Source organism: Coregonus lavaretus, assembly GCF_964263955.1.
Source record: "Coregonus lavaretus genome assembly, contig: HAP1_SCAFFOLD_1508, whole genome shotgun sequence".
Lineage (NCBI taxonomy): Eukaryota > Metazoa > Chordata > Actinopteri > Salmoniformes > Salmonidae > Coregonus > Coregonus lavaretus.
This window is the reverse complement of record NW_028157044.1, coordinates 17,309-44,194: the sequence shown is the minus strand read 5'-3', so window position 1 is coordinate 44,194 and position 26,886 is coordinate 17,309. Positions and strand designations below refer to the sequence as shown.

Sequence of the window (26,886 nt, the reverse complement as noted above, 5' to 3'; positions counted from 1 at the left end):
AGCAACCCCCTTTTTCCTCCAAACATAACGATGGTCATTGTGGGCAAACAGTTCTATTTTTGTTTCATCAGACCAGAGGACATTTCTTCAAAAAGTAAGATCTTTGTCCCCATGTGCAGTTGTAAACTGCAGTCTGGCTTTTTTATGGCGGTTTTGGAGCAGTGGCATCTTCCTTGAGGAGCAGCCTTTCAGGTTATGTCGATATATAGGACTCGTTTTACTGTGGATATAGATACTTTTGTACCTGTTTCCTCCAGCATCTTCACAAGGTCCTTTGCTGTTGTTCTGGGATTGATTTGCACTTTTCGCACCAAAGTACGTTCATCTCTAGGAGACAGAATGCGTCTCCTTCCTGAGCGGTATGACGGCTGCGTGGTCCCATGGTGTTTATACTTGCGTACTACTGTTTGTACAGATGAACATGGTACCTTCAGGCATTTGGAAATTGCTCGCAAGGATGAACCAGACTTGTGGAGGTCTACAACTTTTTTTCTGAGGTCTTGGCTGATTGCTTTTGATTTTCCCATGATGTCAAGCAAAGAGGCACTGAGTTTGAAGGTAGGCCTTGAAATACATCCACAGGTACACCTCCAATTGACTCAAATTATGTCAATTAGCCTATCAGAAGCTTCTAAAGCCATGACATCATTTTCTGGAATTTCCCAAGCTGTTTAAAGGCACAGTCAACTTAGTGTATGTAAACTTCTGACCCACTGGAATTGTGATACAGTGAATTATAAGTTAAATAATCTGTCTGTAAACAATTGTTGGAAAAATTACTTGTGTCATGCACAAAGTAGATGTCTTAACCGACTTGCCAAAACTATAGTTTGTTAACAAGACATTTGTGGAGTGGTTGAAAAACGAGTTTTAATGACTCCAACCTAAGTGTATGTAAACTTCCGACTTCAACTGTATGTATTAAAAATGTATTACATTTGACACTGTACAACCCAGATTTCTATTTCTATGAGAGTGAGGCAATCTCTGATATTAAACAGTCAATTGATAGATTTTAAACAAATACATGTCTGTCATTTTACAACCAACCCCATGCCATGATTAGATAGTGAAATAACACATCAATCTCTTTCCAAGTTTTTATAAACAATAAAATCTAATTTACCAACATTTCTGGAAATGGATATATAGCGTTTTGGAATGAAACTCTTGTTTCCCCATCTGAGCTCAGAGTAGATGAGAGATGTAATGTTTGTCTCTGTTGTGTTGAAGCCCAATCAAGCAGGAGAGACCAGCCTCCCCTGTACCCAGCTGTGTGTCCATGAAGAGTGACCGGTCTATGGCTCACCCTCTATCCTTCAGAGAGGGAGACTTTTCTACTCAACAAAGGTAAGAAGAACTCATGGGTCATGGTCAGTGAGTTAAACAACACTGTCTCTAGTCATTTCTCCTCTCCCATTTTACCATTTATTTTACCACTGCACATTGACTCAGTACTGGTACTCCTTGTATATAGTGTAGTTATTACCTCAACTACCTGGTACCCTGCACATTGACTCAGTACTGGTACTCCTTATAGCCTCATTATTGTTATTTCATTGTGTTACTATTTCCTTTTTTTATTTAGCTTATATAGCGGTTATAGAGGTTGCAACACGTCAGCATCTCAGAAGTAAATGTCAGTTGGCTTTTCATAGCCGAGCATTCAGAGGTTGAGACAGCAGGTGTGGGAGAGAGAGAGAGAGAGAGAGAGGGAGGGAGAGAGAGAGAGAGAGAGAGAGAGAGAGAGAGAGAGAGAGAGAGAGAACAGCAGGTTTGGGACAAGGTATCACGTCCGATGAACAGGTCAGGTTTCCATAGCCGCAGGCAGACCAGCAGAAACTGGATAAGCAGCACGACAAGTTTGGATGTCCGGTGGAGCATGTATCGATACTGATATGGTCGAAAGAAAGGGGAGCGCTGCTCTCGGATCAGCTTTCTCCATTCAAATATTTCCTTAACATTATAATTATTGCACAGTGCTGATAACAGATCAGCTCCTAGAAAGATATTATCACCTACGGCTGCAAATATTGAGGCAGCTTATTCTAGTGCTTACACAATACAAATGCACTAAATCACAGATTCGGCACATCATTGGGCACATGTTAGGCTACACATCATGAAATATATTGAGACAAATTACAGACAGTAGCCTACAAGTAGCAACATAGAACTAAATATATTGAACATGGAATATATTCCAATATGATTGAAATAGGCCTATAGCCTACTGTTTATATTTTAATGCAGTCATCTCGGTTTTCATTTGAAGCATCATTTTATACATCGCTTGTTTGCATCAATTGCAAAGACATTGGCAACTTTGTAGTTGTAGATCAACCTTGTTCTGAATTTATCGGCGGTCACAGAGAGACGGATGAACCATGTGATTCTATGTTTAGCGGAGATCTTCTGTGTATAAAGTGACGCGAGAGGGCAAAAAAGCATCTAACGATGCACTTGGCTATTCTACGTTAATAACGATGGTTTTGGGAAACAGCTCAGAGATTTAACAATGCTCCTATGAAGGTTTTAATGATGAACTTGGCTTTAAGATGCCCTGGATAAAAACATCTGCTAAATGACTAAAATGTTGAACGTAAATGTTTTCTTTGACTGGTTCTGTATATGTATTACAAATGTAGTTATTTGTTACATTTGACTGTGTGCATCCCATATTTTTATTTCTATGAGAGCGAGGCAATCTCTGACATTAAACCATCAAGTGTGTCATTTTACAACCAACCCCATGCCATGATTAGATAGTGAAAGAACACACCAATCTCTTTCCAAATTTTTTTAAACAATAAAATCTAATTGACCAACATTTCTGAAAATGGATATTTATCGTTTTGGAATGAAACTCTTGTTTCCCCATCTGAGCTCAGAGTAGATGAGAGATGTAATGTTTGTCTCTGTTGTGTTGAAGTCCGTTCAAGCAGGAGAGACCAGCCTTCACTGTACCCAGCTGTGTGTCCATGAAGAGTGACTGGTCTATGCATCATCCTATAATGTTTAGAGAGGGAGACTTTTCTACTGAACAACGGTAAGAAGAACTCATGGGTCACGGTCAGTGAGTTAAACAACACTGTCTCTAGTCATTTCTCCTCTCCCATTTTCCCATTTCTTTTTGTTGTTTTCAGAATCCATAGGCTAATCCTTTTTTTTCCATTTTCATAGTCCTGAAACAATATTAAACTAACACAACATTCCCTCCCTGTGTGTGTGTGTGTGTGTGTGTGTGTGTGTGTGTGTGTGTGTGTGTGTGTGTGTGTGTGTGTGTGTGTGTGTGTGTGTGTGTGTGTGTGTGTGTGTGTGTGTGTGTGTGTGTGTGTGTGTGAGTGTGTGTGCACTCCCTGGATGAGGAGATGTAATCTCTATCCTGATTGACATGTCACTTTTCTCCCTACCTACATGTACATATTACCTCAACTACCTGGTACCCCTGCACATTGACTCAGTACTGGTATTCCTTATAGCCTCATTACTACCTCAACTACCTGGTACTCCTGCACATTGACTCAGTACTGGTACTTCTTGTATATAGTCTCATTACTACCTCAACTACCAGGTACCCTGCACATTGACTCAGTACTGGTACTCCTAGTATATAGTCTAGTTATTACCTCAACTACCTGGTACCCCTGCACATTGACTCAGTACTGGTACTCCTTGTATATAGTCTCATTACTACCTCAACTACCTGGTACCCTGCACATTGACTCAGTACTGGTACTCCTTGTATATAGTCTAGTTATTAACTCAACTACCTGGTACCCCTGCTCATTGACTCAGTACTGGTACTCCTTATATATAGTCTAGTAAATACCTCAACTACCTGGTACCCCTGCACATTGACTCAGTACTGGTACTCCTTGTATATTGTCTAGTTATTACCTCAACTACCTGGTACCCCTGTACATTGACTCAGTACTGGTACTCCTTATAGCCTCATTACTACCTCAACTACCTGGTACCCCTGCATATTGACTCAGTACTGGTACTCCTTATATATAGTCTAGTTATTACCTCAACTACCTGGTACCCCTGCACATTGACTCAGTACTGGTACTCCTTGTATATAGTCTAGTTATTACCTCAACTACCTGGTACCCCTGTACATTGACTCAGTACTGGTACTCCTTATAGCCTCATTACTACCTCAACTACCTGGTACCCCTGCACATTGACTCAGTACTGGTACTCCTTATATAGAGTCTAGTTATTATCTCAACTACCTGGTACCCTGCACATTGACTCAGTACTGGTACTCCTTGTATATAGTCTAGTTTTTACCTCAACTACCTGGTACCCCTGCACATTGACTCAGTACTGGTACTCCTTCTATATAGTGTAGTTATTACCTCAACTACCTGGTACCCATGTACATTGACTCAGTACTGGTACTCCTTGTATATAGTCTAGTTATTACCTCAACTACCTGGTACCCCTGCACATTGACTCAGTACTGGTACTCCTTGTATATAATCTAGTTATTACCTCAACTACCTGGTACCCCTGCATATTGACTAAGTACTGGTACTCCTTATATATAGTCTAGTTATTACCTCAACTACCTGGTACCCCTGTATATTGACTCAGTACTGGTACTCCTTGTATATAGTCTAGTTATTACCTCAACTACCTGGTACCTCTGCACTTTGACTCAGTACTGGTACTCCTTATATATAGTCTAGTTATTACCTCAACTACCTGGTACCCCTGCACATTGACTCAGTGCTGGTACTCCTGTTATATAGTCTAGTTATTACCTCAACTACCTGGTACCCCTGCATATTGACTCAGTACTGGTACTCCTTATATATAGTCTAGTTATTACCTCAACTACCTGGTACCCCTGCACATAGACTCAGTACTGGTACTCCTTGTACATAGTCTAGTTATTACCTCAACTACCTGGTACCCCTGTACATTGACTCAGTACTGGTACTCCTTATAGCCTCATTACTCCTCAACTACCTGGTACCCCTGCACATTGACTCAGTACTGGTACTCCTTATATAGAGTCTAGTTATTATCTCAACTACCTGGTACCCTGCACATTGACTCAGTACTGGTACTCCTTGTATATAGTCTAGTTATTACCTCAACTATCTGGTACCCCTGCACATTGACTCAGTACTGGTACTCCTTCTATATAGTCTAGTTAATACCTCAACTACCTGGTACCCATGTACATTGACTCAGTACTGGTACTCCTTGTATATAGTCTAGTTATTACCTCAACTACCTGGTACCCCTGCACATTGACTCAGTACTGGTACTCCTTGTATATAGTCTAGTTATTACCTCAACTACCTGGTACCCCTGCATATTGACTAAGTACTGGTACTCCTTATATATAGTCTAGTTATTACCTCAACTACCTGGTACCCCTGTACATTGACTCAGTACTGGTACTCCTTGTATATAGTCTAGTTATTACCTCAACTACCTGGTATTCTGCACATTGACTCAGTACTGGTACTCCTTATATATAGTCTAGTTATTACCTCAACTACCTGGTACCCCTGCACATTGACTCAGTACTGGTACTCCAACTTTATAGTCTAGTTATTACCTCAACTACCTGGTACCCCTGCACATTGACTCAGTACTGGTACTCCTTATATATAGTCTAGTTATTACCTCAACTACCTGGTACCTCTGCACATTGACTCAGTACTGGTACTCCTGGTATATAGTCTAGTTATTACCTCAACTACCTGGTACCCCTGCACATTGACTCAGTACTGGTACTCCTTCTATATAGTCTAGTTATTACCTCAACTACCTGGTACCCCTGCACATTGACTCAGTACTGGTACTCCTTGTATATAGTCTAGTTATTACCTCAACTACCTGGTACACCTGCACATTGACTCATTACTGGTACTCCTTCTATATAGTCTAGTTATTACCTCAACTACCTGGTACCCCTGTACATTGACTCAGTACTGGTACTCCTTGTCTATAGTCTAGTTATTACCTCAACTACCTGGTACCCCTTTACATTGACTCAGTACTGGTACTCCTTGTATATAGTCTAGTTATTACCTCAACTACCTGGTACCCCAGCACATTGACTCAGTACTGGTACTCCTTGTATATAGTCTAGTTATTACCTCAACTACCTGGTACCCCTGCACATTGACTCAGTACTGGTATTCCTTATATCCTCATTACTACTTCAACTACCTGGTACCCCTGCATATTGACTCAGTACTGGTACTCCTTGTATATAGTCTAGTTATTACCTCAACTACCTGGTACCCCTGCACATTGACTCAGTACTGGTACTCCTTGTATATAGTCTAGTTATTACCTCAACTACCTGGTACCCCTGCACATTGACTCAGTACTGGTCCTCCTTCTATATAGTCTAGTTATTACCTCAACTACCTGGTACCCCTGTACATTGACTCAGTACTGGTACTCCTTGTCTATAGTCTAGTTATTACCTAAACTACTTTGTACCCCTGCACATTGACTCAGTACTGGTACTCCTTGTATATAGTCTAGTTATTACCTCAACTACCTGGTACCCCTGTACATTGACTCAGTACTGGTACTCCTTGTATATAGTCTAGTTATTACCTCAACTACCTGGTACCCCAGCACATTGACTCAGTACTGGTACTCCTTGTATATAGTCTAGTTATTACCTCAACTACCTGGTACCCCTGGACATTGACTCAGTACTGGTACTCCTTGTCTATAGTCTAGTTATTACCTCAACTACTTTGTACCCCTACACATTGACTCAGTACTGGTACTCCTTGTATATAGTCTAGTTATTACCTCAACTACCTGGTACCCCTTTACATTGACTCAGTACTGGTACTCCTTGTATATAGTCTAGTTATTACCTCAACTACCTGGTACCCCAGCACATTGACTCAGTACTGGTACTACTTGTATATAGTCTAGTTATTACCTCAACTACCTGGTACCCCTGTACATTGACTCAGTACTGGTACTCCTTATAGCCTCATTACTACCTCAACTACCTGGTACCCCTGCATATTGACTCAGTACTGGTACTCCTTGTATATAGTCTAGTTATTACCTCAACTACCTGGTACCGCTGCACATTGACTCAGTACTGGTACACCTTGTATATAGTCTAGTTATTACCTCAACTACCTGGTACCCCTGCACATTGACTCAGTACTGGTCCTCCTTCTATATAGTCTAGTTATTACCTCAACTACCTGGTACCCCTGTACATTGACTCAGTACTGGTACTCCTTGTCTATAGTCTAGTTATTACCTAAACTACTTTGTACCCCTGCACATTGACTCAGTACTGGTACTCCTTGTATATAGTCTAGTTATTACCTCAACTACCTGGTACCCCTGTACATTGACTCAGTACTGGTACTCCTTGTATATAGTCTAGTTATTACCTCAACTACCTGTTACCCCAGCACATTGACTCAGTACTGGTACTCCTTGTATATAGTCTAGTTATTACCTCAACTACCTGGTACCCCTGCACATTGACTCAGTACTGGTACTCCTTGTATATAGTCTAGTTATTACCTCAACTACCTGGTACCCCTGCACATTGACTCAGTACTGGTACTCCTTGTATATAGTCTAGTTATTACCTCAACTACCTGGTACCCCTGTACATTGACTCAGTACTGGTACTCCTTGTATATAGTCTAGTTATTACCTCAACTACCTGGTACCCCAGCACATTGACTCAGTACTGGTACTCCTTGTATATAGTCTAGTTATTACCTCAACTACCTGGTACCCCTGCACATTGACTCAGTACTGGTCCTCCTTCTATATAGTCTAGTTATTACCTCAACTACCTGGTACCCCTGTACATTGACTCAGTACTGGTACTCCTTGTCTATAGTCTAGTTATTACCTAAACTACTTTGTACCCCTGCACATTGACTCAGTACTGGTACTCCTTGTATATAGTCTAGTTATTACCTCAACTACCTGGTACCCCTGTACATTGACTCAGTACTGGTACTCCTTGTATATAGTCTAGTTATTACCTCAACTACCTGGTACCCCAGCACATTGACTCAGTACTGGTACTCCTTGTCTATAGTCTAGTTATTACCTCAACTACTTTGTACCCCTGCACATTGACTCAGTACTGGTACTCCTTGTATATAGTCTAGTTATTACCTCAACTACCTGGTACCCCTTTAAATTGACTCAGTACTGGTACTCCTTGTATATAGTCTAGTTATTACCTCAACTACCTGGTACCCCAGCACATTGACTCAGTACTGGTACTCCTTGTATATAGTCTAGTTATTACCTCAACTACCTGGTACCCCTGTACATTGACTCAGTACTGGTACTCCTTATAGCCTCATTACTACCTCAACTACCTGGTACCCTTGCACATTGACTCAGTACTGGTATTCCTTATATCCTCATTACTACCTCAACTACCTGGTACCCCTGCATATTGACTCAGTACTGGTACTCCTTGTATATAGTCTAGTTATTACCTCAACTACCTGGTACCGCTGCACATTGACTCAGTACTGGTACTCCTTGTATATAGTCTAGTTATTACCTCAACTACCTGGTACCCCTGCACATTGACTAGGTACTGGTCCTCCTTCTATATAGTCTAGTTATTACCTCAACTACCTGGTACCCCTGTACATTGACTCAGTACTGGTACTCCTTGTCTATAGTCTAGTTATTACCTAAACTACTTTGTACCCCTGCACATTGACTCAGTACTGGTACTCCTTGTATATAGTCTAGTTATTACCTCAACTACCTGGTACCCCTGTACATTGACTCAGTACTGGTACTCCTTGTATATAGTCTAGTTATTACCTCAACTACCTGGTACCCCAGCACATTGACTCAGTACTGGTACTCCTTGTATATAGTCTAGTTATTACCTCAACTACCTGGTACCCCTGGACATTGACTCAGTACTGGTACTCCTTGTATATAGTCTAGTTATTACCTCAACTACCTGGTACCCCTGCACATTGACTCAGTACTGGTACTCCTTCTATATAGTCTAGTTATTACCTCAACTACCTGGTACCCCTGTACATTGACTCAGTACTGGTACTCCTTATAGCCTCATTACTACCTCAACTACCTGGTACCCTTGCACATTGACTCAGTACTGGTACTCCTTATATATAGTCTAGTTATTATGTCAACTACCTGGTACCCCTGCACATTGACTCAGTACTGCTACTCCTTGTATATAGTCTAGTTATTACCTCAACTACCTGGTACCCCTGTACATTGACTCAGTATTGGTACTCCTTATATATAGTCTAGTTATTATCTCAAATACCTGGTACCCCTGTACATTGACTCAATATTGGTACTCCTTGTATATAGTCTAGTTATTACCTCAACTACCTGGTACCCCTGCACATTGACTCAGTACTGGTACTCCTTGTATATTGTTTAGTTATTACCTCAACTACCTGGTACCCCTGCACATTGACTCAGTACTGGTACTCCTTGTATATAGTCTCATTACTACCTCAACTACCTGGTACCCCTGTACATTGACTCAGTACTGGTACTCCTTATAGCCTCATTACTACCTCAACTACCTGGTACCCCTGCACATTGACTCAGTACTGGTACTCCTTGTATATAGTCTAGTTATTACCTCAACTACCTGGTACCCCTGCACATTGACTCAGTACTGGTACTCCATATATATAGTCTATTTATTACCTCAACTACCTGGTACCCCTGCACATTGACTCAGTATTGGTACTCCTTGTATATAGTCTAGTTATTAACTCAACTACCTGGTACCCCTACACATTGACTCAGTACTGGTACTCCTTGTATATAGTCTAGTTATTACCTCAACTACCTGGTACCCCTGGACATTGACTCAGTACTGGTACTCCTTGTATATAGTCTAGTTATTACCTCAACTACCTGGTACCCCAGCACATTGACTCAGTACTGGTACTCCTTGTATATAGTCTAGTTATTACCTCAACTACCTGGTACCCCTGCACATTGACTCAGTACTGGTATTCCTTATATCCTCATTACTACTTCAACTACCTGGTACCCCTGCATATTGACTCAGTACTGGTACTCCTTGTATATAGTCTAGTTATTACCTCAACTACCTGGTACCCCTGCACATTGACTCAGTACTGGTACTCCTTGTATATAGTCTAGTTATTACCTCAACTACCTGGTACCCCTGCACATTGACTCAGTACTGGTCCTCCTTCTATATAGTCTAGTTATTACCTCAACTACCTGGTACCCCTGTACATTGACTCAGTACTGGTACTCCTTGTCTATAGTCTAGTTATTACCTAAACTACTTTGTACCCCTGCACATTGACTCAGTACTGGTACTCCTTGTATATAGTCTAGTTATTACCTCAACTACCTGGTACCCCTGTACATTGACTCAGTACTGGTACTCCTTGTATATAGTCTAGTTATTACCTCAACTACCTGGTACCCCTTTACATTGACTCAGTACTGGTACTCCTTGTATATAGTCTAGTTATTACCTCAACTACCTGGTACCCCAGCACATTGACTCAGTACTGGTACTCCTTGTATATAGTCTAGTTATTACCTCAACTACCTGGTACCCCTGTACATTGACTCAGTACTGGTACTCCTTATAGCCTCATTACTACCTCAACTACCTGGTACCCTTTCACATTGACTCAGTACTGGTATTCCTTATATCCTCATTACTACCTCAACTACCTGGTACCCCTGCATATTGACTCAGTACTGGTACTCCTTGTATATAGTCTAGTTATTACCTCAACTACCTGGTACCGCTGCACATTGACTCAGTACTGGTACTCCTTGTATATAGTCTAGTTATTACCTCAACTACCTGGTACCCCTGCACATTGACTCAGTACTGGTCCTCCTTCTATATAGTCTAGTTATTACCTCAACTACCTGGTACCCCTGTACATTGACTCAGTACGGGTACTCCTTGTCTATAGTCTAGTTATTACCTAAACTACTTTGTACCCCTGCACATTGACTCAGTACTGGTACTCCTTGTATATAGTCTAGTTATTACCTCAACTACCTGGTACCCCTGTACATTGACTCAGTACTGGTACTCCTTGTATATAGTCTAGTTATTACCTCAACTACCTGGTACCCCAGCACATTGACTCAGTACTGGTACTCCTTGTATATAGTCTAGTTATTACCTCAACTACCTGGTACCCCTGGACATTGACTCAGTACTGGTACTCCTTGTATATAGTCTAGTTATTACCTCAACTACCTGGTACCCCTGCACATTGACTCAGTACTGGTACTCCTTGTATATAGTCTAGTTATTACCTCAACTACCTGGTACCCCTGTACATTGACTCAGTACTGGTACTCCTTATAGCCTCATTACTACCTCAACTACCTGGTACCCTTGCACATTGACTCAGTACTGGTACTCCTTATATTTAGTCTAGTTATTATGTCAACTACCTGGTACCCCTGCACATTGACTCAGTACTGCTACTCCTTGTATATAGTCTAGTTATTACCTCAACTACCTGGTACCCCTGTACATTGACTCAGTATTGGTACTCCTTATATATATTCTAGTTATTATCTCAAATACCTGGTACCCCTGTACATTGACTCAATACTGGTACTCCTTGTATATAGTCTAGTTATTACCTCAACTACCTGGTACCCCTGCACATTGACTCAGTACTGGTACTCCTTGTATATTGTTTAGTTATTACCTCAACTACCTGGTACCCCTGCACATTGACTCAGTACTGGTACTCCTTGTATATAGTCTCATTACTACCTCAACTACCTGGTACCCCTGTACATTGACTCAGTACTGGTACTCCTTATAGCCTCATTACTACCTCAACTACCTGGTACCCCTGCACATTGACTCAGTACTGGTACTCCTTGTATATAGTCTAGTTATTACCTCAACTACCTGGTACCCCTGCACATTGACTCAGTACTGGTACTCCATATATATAGTCTATTTATTACCTCAACTACCTGGTACCCCTGCACATTTACTCAGCATTGGTACTCCTTGTATATAGTCTAGTTATTAACTCAACTACCTGGTACCCCTACACATTGACTCAGTACTGGTACTCCTTGTATATAGTCTAGTTATTACCTCAACTACCTGGTACCCCTGGACATTGACTCAGTACTGGTACTCCTTATAGCCTCATTATTGATATTTCATTGTGTTACTATTTCCTTTTTTTATTTAGCTAATATTTATTACACTATATATATATATATATATATATATATATATATATATATATATATATATATGCCATTTAGCAGACGCTTTTATCCAAAGCGACTTACAGTCATGCGTGCATACATTTTTGTGTATGGGTGGTCCCGGGGATCGAACCCACTTTTTAACTGCATTGTTGGAAAAGGGCTCGTAAGTAAGCATTTCACGGTAAAGTGTACACCTGTTGTATTCAGCGCATGTGAGAAATACAATTTGATTTGAAGGTCATTGGCAGAAACACGTCATTGGGTCTAACGGTCGTCTCGTTCCGAACAGCGCATGTTTGGATGTTGAAGCACTGTGGCTAGGAAAAACTCCCTAGGAAGGCAGGAACCTAGGAAGAAACCTAGAGAGGAACCAGGCTCTGAGGGGTGGCCAGTCCTCTTCTGGCTGTGCTTGGTGGAGATTATAAAATCAGCAAAAAAAGAAACGTCCTCTCACTGTCAACTGCATTTATTTTCAGCAAACTTAACATGTGTAAATATTTGTATGAACATAACAAGATTCAACAACTGAGACATAAACTGAACAAGTTCCACAGACATGTGACTAACAGAAATTGAATAATATGTCCCTGAACAAAGGGGGAGTCCAAATCAAAAGTAACAGTCAGTAGCTGGTGTGGCCACCAGCTGCATTAAGTACTGCAGTGCATCTCCTCCTCATGGACTGCACCAGATTTGCCAGTTCTTGCTGTGTAATGTTATCCTATGCTTCCACCAAGGCACCTGCAAGTTCCCAGACATTTCTGGGGGGAATGGCCCTAGCCCTCACCCTCCGATCCAACAGGTCCCAGATGTGCTCAATGGGTTTGAGATCCGGGCTCTCCGCTGGCCATGGCAGAACACTGACATTCCTGTCTTGCAGGAAATCACGCACAGAACGAGCAGTATGGCTGGTGGCATTGTCATGCTGGAGGGTCATGTCAGGATGAGCCTGCAGGAAGGGTACCACATGAGGGAGGAGGATGTCTTCCCTGTAACGCACAGCGTTGAGATTGCCTGCAATGACAACAAGCTCAGTCCGATGATGCTGTGACACACTGCCCCAGACCATGACGGACCCTCCACCTCCAAATCGATCCCGCTCCAGAGTACAGGACTCTGTGTAACGCTCATTCCTTCTACAATAAACGTGAATCTGACCATCACCCCTGGTGAGACAAAACCGCGACTCATCAGTGAAGAGCACTTTTTGCCAGTCCTGTCTGGTCCAGCGACGGTGTGTTTGTGCCCATATGTGACGTTGTTGCCGGTGATGTCTGGTAGGGGCCTGCCTTACAACAGGCCTACAAGCCCTCAGTCCAGCCTCTCTCAGCCTATTGCGGACATTCTGAGCAGTGATGGAGGGATTATGCTTTCGTGGTGTAACTCGGGCAGTTGTTGTTGCCATTGTGGTCCTCTGTACCTCAGCTGGTAGAGCACGGCGCTTGTAACGCCAAGGTAGTGGGTTCGATCCCCGGGACCACCCATACACAAAAATGTATGCACGCACGACTGTAAGTCGCCTTGGATAAAAGCGTCTGCTAAATGGCATATTATATTATTATTATTATTATTATTATTATTATTATTATTATTATTATTATCCTGTACCTGTCCCGCAGGTGTCATGTTTGGATGTATCGGTCCTGTGCAGGTGTTGTTACACGTGGTCTGCCACTGCGAGGATGATCAGCTGTCCGTCCTGTCTCCCTGTAGCGCTGTCTTAGGCGTCTCACAGTACGGACATTGCAATTTATTGCCCTGGCCACATCTGCAGTCCTCATGCCTCCTTGCAGCATGCCTAAGGCACGTTCACGCAGATGAGCAAGGACCCTGGGCATCTTTCTTTTGGTGTTTTTCAGAGTCAGTAGAAAGGCCTCTTTAGTGTCCTAAGTTTTCATAACAGTGAACTTAATTGCCTACCGTCTGTAAGCTGTTAGTGTCTTAACGACCGTTCCACAGGTGCATGATCATTAATTGTTTATTACATTTACATTTAACATTTTAGTCATTTAGCAGACGTTCTTAACCAGAGCGACTTACAGGAGCAATTAGGGTTAAGTGCCTTGCTCAAGGGCACATTAACGTCATTTAGCAGACGCTCTTAGCCAGAGCGACTCACAAATTGGTGCGTTCACCCTATAGCCAGTGGGATAACCACTTTACAATTTGGGGGGGGGGGGGGGGGGGGGGTTAGAAGGAATACTTTATCCTATCCCAGGTATTCCTTAAAGAGGTGGGGTTTCAAATGTCTCCGGAAGGTGGTGAGTGACTCCGCTGTCCTGGCGTCGTGAGGGAGCTTGTTCCACCATTGGGGTGCCAAAGCAGCGAACAGTTTTGACTGGGCTGAGCGGGAGCTATGCTTCCGCAGAGGAAGGGGAGCCAGCAGGCCAGAGGTGGATGAACGCAATGTCCTCGTTTGGGTGTAGGGACTGATCAGAGCCTGAAGGTACAGAGGTGCCGTTCCCCTCACTGCTCCATAGGCAAGCACCATGGTCTTGTAGCGGATGCGAGCTTCAACTGGAAGCCAGTGGAGTGTGCGGAGGAGGGGGGTGACGTGAGAGAACTTGGGAAGGTTGAACACCAGACGGGCTGCAGCATTCTGGATGAGTTGTAGGGGTTTAATGGCACAGGCAGGGAGCCCAGCCAACAGCGAGTTGCAGTAGTCCAGACGGGAGATGACAAGTGCCTGGACCAGGACCTGCGCCGCTTCCTGTGTGAGGCAGGGTCGCACTCTACGAATGTTGTAGAGCATGAACCTGCAGGAGCGGGTCACCGCCTTGATGTTGGCGGAGAACGACAGGGTGTTGTCCAGGGTCACGCCTAGGCTCTTCGCACTCTGGGAGGAGGACACAGCGGAGTTGTCAACCGTGATGGCGAGATCATGGAACGGGCAGTCCTTCCCCGGGAGGAAGAGCAGCTCCGTCTTGCCAGGGTTCAGCTTGAGGTGGTGATCCGTCATCCATACTGATATGTCTGCCAGACATGCAGAGATGCGATTCGCCACCTGGTTATCAGAAGGGGGAAAGGAGAAGATTAGTTGTGTATCGTCAGCGTAGCAATGATAGGAAAGGCCATGTGAGGATATGACAGAGCCAAGTGACTTGGTGTATAGGGAGAATAGTGTATTCATGGTGTATAGTGTATTCATTGAACAAGCATAGAAAACAGTGTTTAAACCCTTTACAATTAAGATATGTGAAGTTATTTGGATTTTTACGAATTATCTTTGAAAGACAGGGTCCTGAAAAAGGGACGTTTCTTTTTTTGCTGAGTTTACATTATAACCTAGCCTACTTTACATAACATAACATCTGTTACTTGTTGCAAAAAAAAACTTTCTGAATGTATCAATGATTTCATTTTTTACATTTTTAGTCATTTAGCAGACACTCTTATCCAGAGCGACTTACAGTTAGTGAGTGCATACATTATTTTTTTCATACTGGCCCCCCATGGGAATCAAACCCACAACCCTGGCATTGCAAACGCCATCCCTGCCGGCCAAACCCTCCCCTACCTTGGACGACGCTGGGCCAATTGTGCGCCGCCCCATGGGTCTCCCGGTCGCGGCCGGCTACGACAGAGCCTGGATTCGAACCAGGATCTCTAGTGGCACAGTCCTTAGACCACTGCGCCACTCGGGATTTCCCCTCAGATAAATCAAGCCCGTTTTAGCCCTTCTGTCTACATTCTCAGATACGTTTAGAAAAGAACAGATTCAAAGACAATAAATCGCCTACATTTAATGAATACAAGTAAGTGTGAGACATGGCCTTGTGTTGTTGCACTGTCTATGACTACCTTAACAAACAGTGACTTATTATTATTATTGACAGTTAACATGGAGAAGAGATGTCACAACCAGATGTTCATGTGATTGCATTAAATAACCTCACTGTTTGGATATGTCTGTTAGTAAATGTTTTATTTCTAAGAGATCATGAATAATAGAGAACAATGGACATTCTAGAATGAGTTGTCACTGTGTTCACCACAACCAACATGCTGCATCTCTGTTTAGGGGTCAGTGGTCTAAAATGAGTCTCTTTGGGAGACCTGACACCAAAACTAAGAGGTGAGCTGACAATATTGTTTAAGAATTTATATTCCAAAACGCTATATACAAAGAAAATTCACATTTGTGTTTTTTTCATCAGAAATGACTGCTTATTGGTTGGTACCTTCAATATTTCTGTTCTAGATTTGAGATGTGTATGAAAATTGGATTTTTTTTCAAAACGCTATATATCCAATGTTTAGCTGGAATGGGATGTTCGTATCCTGTATATTTGACTGTGATATGTGGTTGTCTCACTTAGCTATCTTAAGATAAATGCACTTACAGATGCCATATCTTAATTTGATCCAGTTTCTCACAGCAGAAATAGAAAGAATATCCTGTAGCAACAGGAAATTTGAATTATTATGTGGATTATAATTCATTAAAATATTTTGTAAAATCAAGTTTTTTAAAAGCTAAATTACACTATAATACGGCAATTGTATTGTAAGTCACTCTGGGCCCGGTTTCCCGATAGCGATGGAATTTAGGCTTACCAGTGTTTTAAGATGCATCTTTCCTACAACGGCTGAAGATGTAAGATGTATTTCCCACGCACCACGCAGAGAGAACGGTCGCTATAATGACTGAAAACACAACCGTGGGACGAACAAGTGGCATATTTCTGGGCAAGGGCGGTCCATTTAAAATTAATTCATTCTTCCCTCACCCTTTGCCCTGCAAATGTCAACTCATCATACGTCATGATACGTCATCAGAAGTGTCCACTCATCATACGTCATGATACGTCATCAGAAGTGTCCACTCATCATACGTCATGATACGTCATCAGAAGTGTCCACTCATCATACGTCATGATACGTCATCAGAAGTGTCAACTCATCATACGTCATGATACGTCATCAGAAGTGTCAACTCATCATACATCATGATATGTCATCAGAAGTGTCCACTCATCATACGTCATGATATGTCATCAGAAGTGTCAACTCATCATACGTCATGATATGTCATCAGAAGTGTCCACTCATCATACGTCATGATACGTCATCAGAAGTGTCCACTCATCATACGTCATGATACGTCATCAGAAGTGTCCACTCATCATACGTCATGATACATCATCAGAAGTGTCAACTCATCATACGTCATGATATGTCATCAGAAGTGTCCACTCATCATACGTCATGATACGTCATCAGAAGTGTCCACTCATCATACGTCATGATACGTCATCAGAAGTGTCCACTCATCATACGTCATGATACATCATCAGAAGTGTCAACTCATCATACGTCATGATACGTCATCAGAAGTGTCCACTCATCATACGTCATGATACGTCATCAGAAGTGTCCACTCATCATACGTCATGATACGTCATCAGAAGTGTCCACTCATCATACGTCATGATACATCATCAGAAGTGTCCACTCATCATACGTCATGATACGTCATCAGAAGTGTCCACTCATCATACGTCATGATACGTCATCAGAAGTGTCCACTTAACTTGAGGGCTGAGGGGAGAGGGAGTCTTTTAAGTGTTTGAAACACTGCCATGGATAGTTTCGAAGTAACATAACCACATGATCAATGACGTCCGAAGCTTTGTTTGATCTCATGCTTTTTCGAACCATGTGTTGCAAAATGCGAGAGATCTCACTGATTTCTCCCTGGTGCCGGTGCTTTTTTCAAAGCAAAGTATTTACCTCCACTGGACACCTTATTTACACATTTAGTTTGATGTCTTCCAGTTTGTAGCCACTGAATGGTAGCTCAGCAGGTAGGGATGGGGATTTGGATCAGACATCAACATAGGCACAAGATTGAATCCCTGCTATAGTTGAACAATTATTTTCTGTGGAACCACACTATCTTCCCATCCTTGTTTAAATAATGAGTTTTATTTAGTGTAGCCTATGATAATATTCTGTCTTTAGTATCCTAAATAATACCACATATGCATCGTTTTTGAAAACATAGTGAACCTGGAGGCAAAAAGCGAACCACACATTCTAACTAAATGTTGTTTATTGGACTCAAATCTATCAATGGCATTTTCGGCACAATTTGGTGAAAGCCCCAAAGCGTTCAGAAAGCCTCTGATTCCCACCACTAGTGGACACCCCCATGAGTGTCTTTCAGAACCCCTCCTAAAACCACCTGTTTCGTTTTGGTTGTTGTTAGTGACTCTTTGTTAGTTCCTTCTTCTGTTTGAGAGACAATGTTTTATTTCTTGTTGAGGAACGTAACAATGTTCCTGTGATTAAATTAAATCACCCGACTGTTTGGATGTGTCTGTTAGTAAATGTTTTATTTCTAAGAGATCATGAGTAAAAGAGAACAATTGACATTCTAGAATGAGTTGTCACTGTGTTCACCACAACCAACATGCTGCATCTCTGTTTAGGGGTCAGTGGTCTAAAATTAGTCTCTCTGGGGAGAGAGAGGAGGGGGGCCCTGCCTCTAAAAGGAGTCTCTCTGGGGAGAGAGAGGAGGGGGTCCCTGCCTCTAAAATGAGTCTCTCTGGGGAACATGACACCAACGCTAAGAGGTGAGATTACAATTTTATGAAGAATTTATTATGTTTATTTCTAAAATAAATAGCTATCTTAAAATGAATGCACTTACTGTAAATCACTCTGGATTAGAGTATCTGCTAAATCAGGAGTTCTCAATCCGGTGTCAGTGGAGGTACTGCAGGGGTTCTGCAGCACCCTGACTGGACTCGTTGCAATGGAAGACATTTAATAGAATTTTCACGACACGACCACTTTGCCTAATCTTCATTATTGCCTAATATAATGGAATGCATATTTCTTTAACCAATTCTGATGGTTGTTACAAGCGGAATTTTGACAATATTACCGTTATACCAACACACTCTTCACACCCGTTTAACAACTCTAAATAGCTTTGGCAAAAAAAAACATTTGTCTCTCTGAAATGAAGCCATTAAGTGATCGATTTTAAACAAACACATGTCTGTCATTGAACAACACCATGCCATGATTAGCTAGTGAGAAAACACAACCATTTATTTGATAATTTCTGTAAACAATAGAAGCTAATTTACGAACATTTCTGAATATGGATATATAGCGTTTTGGAATGAAACTCTTGTTATGTTTCCAAATCTGAGCTCAGAGTAGATGAGAGACGTAATGTTTGTCTCTGTTGTGTTGAAGTCCAATCAAGCAGGAGAGACCAGCCTCCCCTGTACCCAGCTGTGTGTCCATGAAGAGTGACCGGTCTACTGAACAACCTATAGAGTTTAGAGAGGGAGACTTTTCTAGTGAACAAAGGTAAGAAGAACTCATGGGTCATGGTCAGTGAGTTAAACAACACTGTCTCTAGTCATTTCTCCTCTCCCATTTTCCCATTTATTTTTGTTGTTTTCATAATCCATAGGCTAATCCTTTTTTCCATTTTCATAGTCCTGAAACAATATTAAACAAACACAACATTCCCTCCCTATGTGTGTGTGTGTGTGTGTGTGTGTGTGTGTGTGTGTGTGTGTGTGTGTGTGTGTGTGTGTGTGTGCACTCCCTGGATGAGGAGATGTAATCTCTATCCTGATTGCCTAGTCACTTTTACCCCTACCTACATGTACATATTACCTCAATTACCTCAACTTCCTGGTACCCCTGCACATTGACTCAGTACTCCTTATAGCCTCATTATTGTTATTTTATTATGTAACAATTTCCTTTTTTTATTTAGCTAATTTTTGTGACTTTTTCATCTGCATTGTTGGGAAAGGGCTCGTAAGTAAGCATTTCACGGTAAAGTGTACCACTGTTGTATTCGGCGCATGTGAGAAATACAATTTGATTTGTTTTGAAGCTCATGCGCAGAAATATGTCAATGGGTCTAATGGTCGTCTTGTGCCGAACTGCACATGTGCAGGCCGTCAACTCAAAGCCACTCCTTCGATATAAAGTTGTTTTTGACTAACATGAAAATGTGTCAGTTTGTTAAACTACTTAAGACAGAACATTTTCAAAATGAACAACTAAGGAAGTCATTTTTACCTCTCATTGACTTCTCAAACCCCAAACCCTGGCCTGGTTTGCTTCATATGTATTCCCAGAATACATTTTCTACATCAGCAGTTGTCACAAAGTGCTTATATAGAAACCCAGTCTAAAACCCCAAAGAGCAAGCAATGCAGATGTAGAAGCACGGTGGCTAGGAAACACTCCCTAGAAAGGCTGGAACCTAGGAAGAAACCTAGAGAGGAACCAGGCTCTGAGGGGTGGCCAGTCCTCTTCTGGCTGTGCTGGGAGGAGATTATAAGAGGATATGGCCATTAAGTTCAGATCGTTCTTCAAGATTTTCAAATGTTCATAGATGACTAGCAGGGTCAAATAATAATCACTGTGGTTATAGAGGGTGCAACACGTCAGCACCTCAGGAGTAAATGTCATTTGGCTTTTCATAGCCGAGCATTCAGATGTCGGGACAGCAGGTGTGATAGAGAGAGAGAAGGAGAGGGAGAGAGAGAGAGAGAGGGTTGAAACAGCAGGTTCGGGACAAGGTCGCACGTCCGGTGAACAGGTCAGAGTTCCATATCTGCAGGCAGACCAGTAGAAACTGGATCAGTCACGTCCGGTGGAGCATGTATCGATACTGATAGGATCGAAAGAAAGGGACCGCTGCTCTCGGATCAGTTTTGTCCATTAAAATCATTCCTTAACATTAAAATTATTTCACAATACTGACCACGGATCAGCTTCTAGAAAGATATTACTACCTACAGCTGCAAATATTGAGGTAGTTTATTCTAGTGCTTACCCAATAAAAATGCACTAAATCACAGATTCGGCACATCATTGTTCACATGTTAGGCTACACATCATGAAATATATTGAGACAAATTACAGACAGTAGCCTACAAGTAGCAAAATAAAACTAAATATATTGAACATTGAATATATTCCAATATGATTGAAATAGGCCTATAGCCTACTGTTTATACTGTAATGCAGTTATCTCGGTTTTCATTTGAACCAAATTTGTGTACTTCCCTTGTTTGAATCAATTGCAAAGACATTTGCAACTTTGTATTTGTAGTCAACTTTGTTCTGAATTTATCTGCGGTCACAAAGAGACGGATAAACCATGTGATTCTTTGTTTAGCGGAGATCTTCTGTGTATAAAGTGACGCGGGAGGGCAAAAAAGCATCTAACGACGCACTTGGCTGTTCTACAAGTGGTCTGAGGCAGGTGTTAGAATATGAGCGTTTTCAAGTGCAACGTTAATAATGATGGTTTTGGGAAACAGCTCAGAGATTTAACAATGCTCCTACGAAGGATCTATCAATAAACTAGATAGATTCTAATGATGAACTTAGCCTTAAGATGCTATTGTGAGACCCTGGATAAGAACATCTGCTAAATGACGAAAATGTAAATGTTTTATGTACAGATCTCATATTACTGTATTGAATTTTGTACATTTGTACAGATGTTTATTAAAAATGTAGTTATTTGTTACATTTGACTGTGTAAAACCTAGCAGTACTACTTATTTCTCAGAGAGTAAGGCAGATATATATATTATTACTGTGTAAAACCTAGCAGTACTACTTATTTCTCTGAGAGTGAGGCAGATATATATTTTTACTGTGTAAAACCTAGTAGTACTACTTATTTCTCTGAGAGTGAGACAGATATATATCATTTGGCAAAGAAAACTACATTATTTGTCTCTCTGAATTAAACCATCAAGCGATTTAAACAATGAGAGAAATAATGTTTGTCTCTGTTGTGTTGAAGTCCAATCAAGCAGGAGAGACCAGCCTCCCCTGTACCCAGCTGTGTGTCCATGAAGAGTGACAAGTCTATGGTTCAACCTATACGGTTTAGAGAGGGAGACTTTTCTACTGAACAAAGGTAAGAAGAACTCATGGGTCATGGTCAGTGAGTTAAAAAACACTGTCTCTAGTCATTTCTCCTCTCCCATTTTACCATTTCTTTTTGTTGTTTTCATAATACATAGGCTAATCCTTTTTTCCATTTTCATAGACCTGAAACAATATTAAACAAACACAACATTCCCTCCCTGTGTGTGTGTGTGTGTGTGTGTGTGTGTGTGTGTGTGAGAGTGTGTGAGTGAGTGTGTGTGTGTATGTGTGTGTGTGTGTGTGTGTGTGTGTGTGTGTGTGTGTGTGTGTGTGTGTGTGTGTGTGTGTGTGTGTGTGTGTGTGTGTGCACTCCCTGGAAGAGGAGATGTAATATCATGTTTTGTCCACAGAAACCAACAGGAGAGATCAGAGTCAGAGATTATCAGTGGTCAGTCTTCCCAGAGTCATCAAACAGACCTGGCCTCCATTTTCAGTGTATGTGGTCCTGTTATGTACATTTGTTTTTGTTTACCTCAAGTAAAGTTAATCTGTCAATCATTCATTAATGTGTTAATGAGAAAGCGTTTTTGTCTCTTGCTTAACTTATTTACTTGATTTATTTCAGTTACTTGAAGAGAATATTATGACATTTGTGAAGAACGAGCTGAAGATGTTCAAGAGGATTCTTAGTCGAGAACTCCCAGAAGGCTTTGAGAGTCAGAAGCAGGATAAGGAAGTGGTGGATGCTGAAGATGAGAAGCAGGAGAGCAGTGCCAGAGAGGGGGCTCTGAAGATCACACTGCACGTCCTGAGGAAAATGAACCAGAAGGAGCTTGCTGACACACTGGAGAAAAGTAAGAGCTGTCTGCCTCATGTTGAATGCTGTTTTAGAACATTTAAAAGCTGTAGCTAAAATACAGCTAAAGTAGCTGTGTAACTCAATGATATTGTAGCAGCCTTAACACAACAACTAGTGACCTCATCAAATGATTAATTTAGACAGAGAGAAGAGGAGTGAGGAAGAGAGAGATAGACAACATTAAAGATACCATCAGTAACACCGAATAATAATAATATAATCAGTCATTATGAAAACATTTACACATTTTTACAGTCAGTTAAGAGAATAGATTACTTTTATTTAAAACTTTATAACAGTCCTACAATAGTGTAGGCATTAAAACAGACGTAATATTAATATCCTCTGTGTTATTTCTAGATTTCTGTTGGATTTCTGCAATAGTCCTTGAACACATGCTGAAACATAAGAGAGAAGAGATGCCCAAGACTCTGACTGAGATGTACACACACCTTGTGGAGTTTCATACCAAACAGAAGAATGAAAAGTATCTTGGGAAAGAAGAGACAGGTCCACACTGGAATAAAGAGAGCATTCTGTCACTGGGAAAACTGGCTTTTCAACAGCTTGTGAAGGGCAATCTGATTTTCTATGAAGAAGACCTGAAAGAGGCTGGCATTGATATCAATGAAGCCTCAGTGTACTCAGGATTGTGCACACAGCTCATTAAAGAGGAATGTGGGCTGTACCAGGACAAGGTGTACTGCTTCGTGCATCTGAGCATTCAGGAGTTTCTGGCTGCTGTATATGTGTTCCTCTCATTCATCAACAACAATGAGAATCTAATGGCCAAACCTCAATCAACGTCCAGTAACTTTTCTGTGAGGATCAGACACAAGCGTAAAGTTACTGTCTACAAGAGTGCTGTGGATGAAGCCTTACAAAGTGAGACAGGAAACCTGGACCTGTTCCTCCGATTCCTTCTGGGCCTCTCAATGGAGTCCAATCAGAAGCACTTACGAGGTCTACTGACAAAGACAAGAAGCAGCTCACAGAGCCATGAAGAAACAGTCAAGTACATCAAGGAGAAGATCAGGGAGAATCCCTCTCCAGAGAGGTGCATCAATCTGTTCCACTGTCTGAATGAACTGAATGACCATTCTCTAGTGGAGGAGATCCAAAGCTACCTGAGATCAGGAAGTCTCTCAGAAGAAGAACTTTCACCTGCACAGTGGTCAGCTCTGGTCTTTGTGTTGCTGACTTCAGAAAAGGAGCTGGATGTGTTTGACCTGAAGAAATTCTCCAGATCAGAGGAAGGTCTTCTGAGGCTGCTGCCAGTGGTCAAAGCCTCCAGAGCTGCTCTGTGAGTATATAAAATGACATTTAAGTACTAATCATCAGGAAGAAATGTTCAGAGAAATATACGTATTATAATATGTATATAATTAATATTGAAAAACATACTGAATCAATGCATTGATGTTCATATTAGTATAACAATATGACCATACAATTCTAGGAGACGGAAGATGAATCTATATGTTGTTTAAGAGAATAAACCAAATGCATCTGCCATAGTCCTTCTACACTACTGGTGTTAAATTAACAGTGTGTTTGTGAAATCATTATGATCTCTCTGTCAGGCTGTCAGGCTGTGGAGTCACAGAGGAAGGCTGTGCTTCTCTGGTCTCAGCTCTGAAGTCAAACCCCTCACACCTGAGAGAGCTGGACCTGAGTAACAATGACCTGAAGGATTCAGGAGTGAAGCTGCTCTCTGCTGGACTGGGGAATCCCCACTGTAAACTGGAGACTCTGAGGTCAGTATTCCTGTAGTTGGTCAACAAGTGGTAACTGTTCACCAGATCCACATGTGTTTACCAGGCACACATAGTCCACACCATATGTGTTTGGACAGTGAAGCTTACAGTTTTAAAATTTGGTGCTATGCTCCAGCATTTTGGATTTCAGATAGAATGTTTCATATTAGGTGACAGTACATAATTTTACATTTACATTTTACATTTTAGTCATTTAGCAGACGCTCTTATCCAGAGCGACTTACAGGAGCAATTAGGGTTAAGTGCCTTGCTTAAGGGCACATCGACAGATTTTTCACCTAGTCGGCTCGGGGATTAGAACCAGCGACCTTTCGGTTACTGGCACAACGCTCTTACCCACTAAGCTACCTGCCGCCCCTGTAACCTTTTATTTGAGGGTAATGGTGAGAGGTTAGTATGTTTTGTTGTAGCCTCTGTAACTTTCTCACTCATTATTATTCATGATTCATTCATGATATTTCTCAATCTTGGCATCATCAGGATTACTTTAGTAGTGTTTAGAAACATGTTATCTACTCACTCAGACAGAAAATGACTCAACTCCAAAGAATAGTAGTGTGGTTTTAATATGATTTGACGCTTTGCAGGCTGTCAGGCTGTCTAGTTACAGAGGAAGGCTGTGCTTCTCTGGTCTCAGCTCTGAAGTCAAACCCCTCACACCTGAGAGAGCTGGACCTGAGCTACAATCACGCAGGAGACTCAGGAGTCAGACTGCTCTCTGCTGGAGTGGAGGATCCACACTGCAGACTGGAGAAACTCAAGTATGTAGAGGGTTTATGTCAATGTTCATATCAGACATGTTGGAGTTATCAGGCTAGTTAAGACAAACATTCTGACCACAACTTGGACTTAGTTATATAAAGACTGTGTGTGTGTGTGTGTGTGTGTGTGTGTGTGTGTGTGTGTGTGTCCAGTGTGTGTGTGGGTCCAGTGTGTGTGTGTGTGTGTCCAGTGTGTGTGTATCCAGTGTGTGTATGTGTGTGTTTCTGTGTCCAGTGTGTGTGTGTGTGTGTGTGTGTGTGTGTGTGTGTGTCCAGTGTGTGTGTGTGTGTGTGTGTGTGTGTGTGTGTGTGTGTGTGTGGGTCCAGTGTGTTTGTGTGTCCAGTGTGTGTGTGTGTGCACGTGTATCAGTACACACACTGGACACACAAACACACACTGGACCCACAAACACACACACACTGGACACACACACACACAAACACTGGACACACACACACTGGACAAACACACACTGGACACACACAAACACTGGACAAACACACACACACTGGACAAACACACACACACACACTGGACACACACACACACACACACACACACACACACAAACACACACTGGACACACACACAAAAAGGAAACAAACACACACACTGGACACACACACACACACTGGACACACACACACTCACACTGGACACACACACACTGGACACACACACACTGGACAAACACACACACACTGGACACACTCACACACACACACACACACACTGGATACACACACACACACACACACACACTGGACACACTTGACACACACACACACACACTGGACACACATATACACTGGACACACACAGACACACACTGGACACACACACACACACACACACTGGACACACTTGACACACACACACACACACACTGGACACACATATACACTGGACACACACACTGTTCACACACTGTACACACACACACACACACACACTGGACACACACAGACACACAAACACACACTCACACTGGACACACACACACACACACACACACACACACACACACACAATGGACACACACATTCACACAGACACTGGAGACACACACAAAGGAAACACACACACACACACACAAAAGAAAAACACACACACTGAACACATACACACACACATACACTGGACACACACACACACTGGACACACGCACACATACTGGACACACAGACACATACACTGGACACACACACACACACACAAACACACACACACAAACACACAAATTGGACACACACAAACACACACACTGGACACAGACACACACACACACACACACACACACACACTGGACACACACACTGAACACATACACACACACACACTGGACACACACACACA

At 42.0% G+C, this 26,886-nt stretch overlaps 2 protein-coding genes across 2 annotated transcripts in view; both read left to right on the top strand.

Annotated features, from left to right (window-relative positions):
* The window catches only part of LOC311125862 (uncharacterized protein), a gene marked incomplete at its 3' end in the record, with an annotated part of 51,163 nt that overhangs the window by 11,211 nt on the left and 13,066 nt on the right, over positions 1-26,886 (top strand). Inside the window, exons 3-4 of the mRNA XM_084199894.1 lie at positions 1,234-1,350; positions 2,933-3,049. Coding sequence (XP_084056020.1) covers positions 1,234-1,350; positions 2,933-3,049 — 234 coding nt within the window. The remainder of the gene's footprint in view (positions 1-1,233; positions 1,351-2,932; positions 3,050-26,886) is intronic.
* On the top strand, positions 16,296-24,810 carry LOC311125860 (uncharacterized protein; the record flags this gene model as incomplete). Its single annotated transcript, XM_084199892.1, has 7 exons — positions 16,296-16,333; positions 22,064-22,180; positions 22,542-22,626; positions 22,757-22,985; positions 23,351-23,668; positions 24,002-24,293; positions 24,574-24,810. 7 exons carry the CDS (start codon positions 16,296-16,298, stop codon positions 24,761-24,763), a joined length of 1,269 nt encoding a protein of 422 aa, XP_084056018.1. The 3' UTR covers positions 24,764-24,810.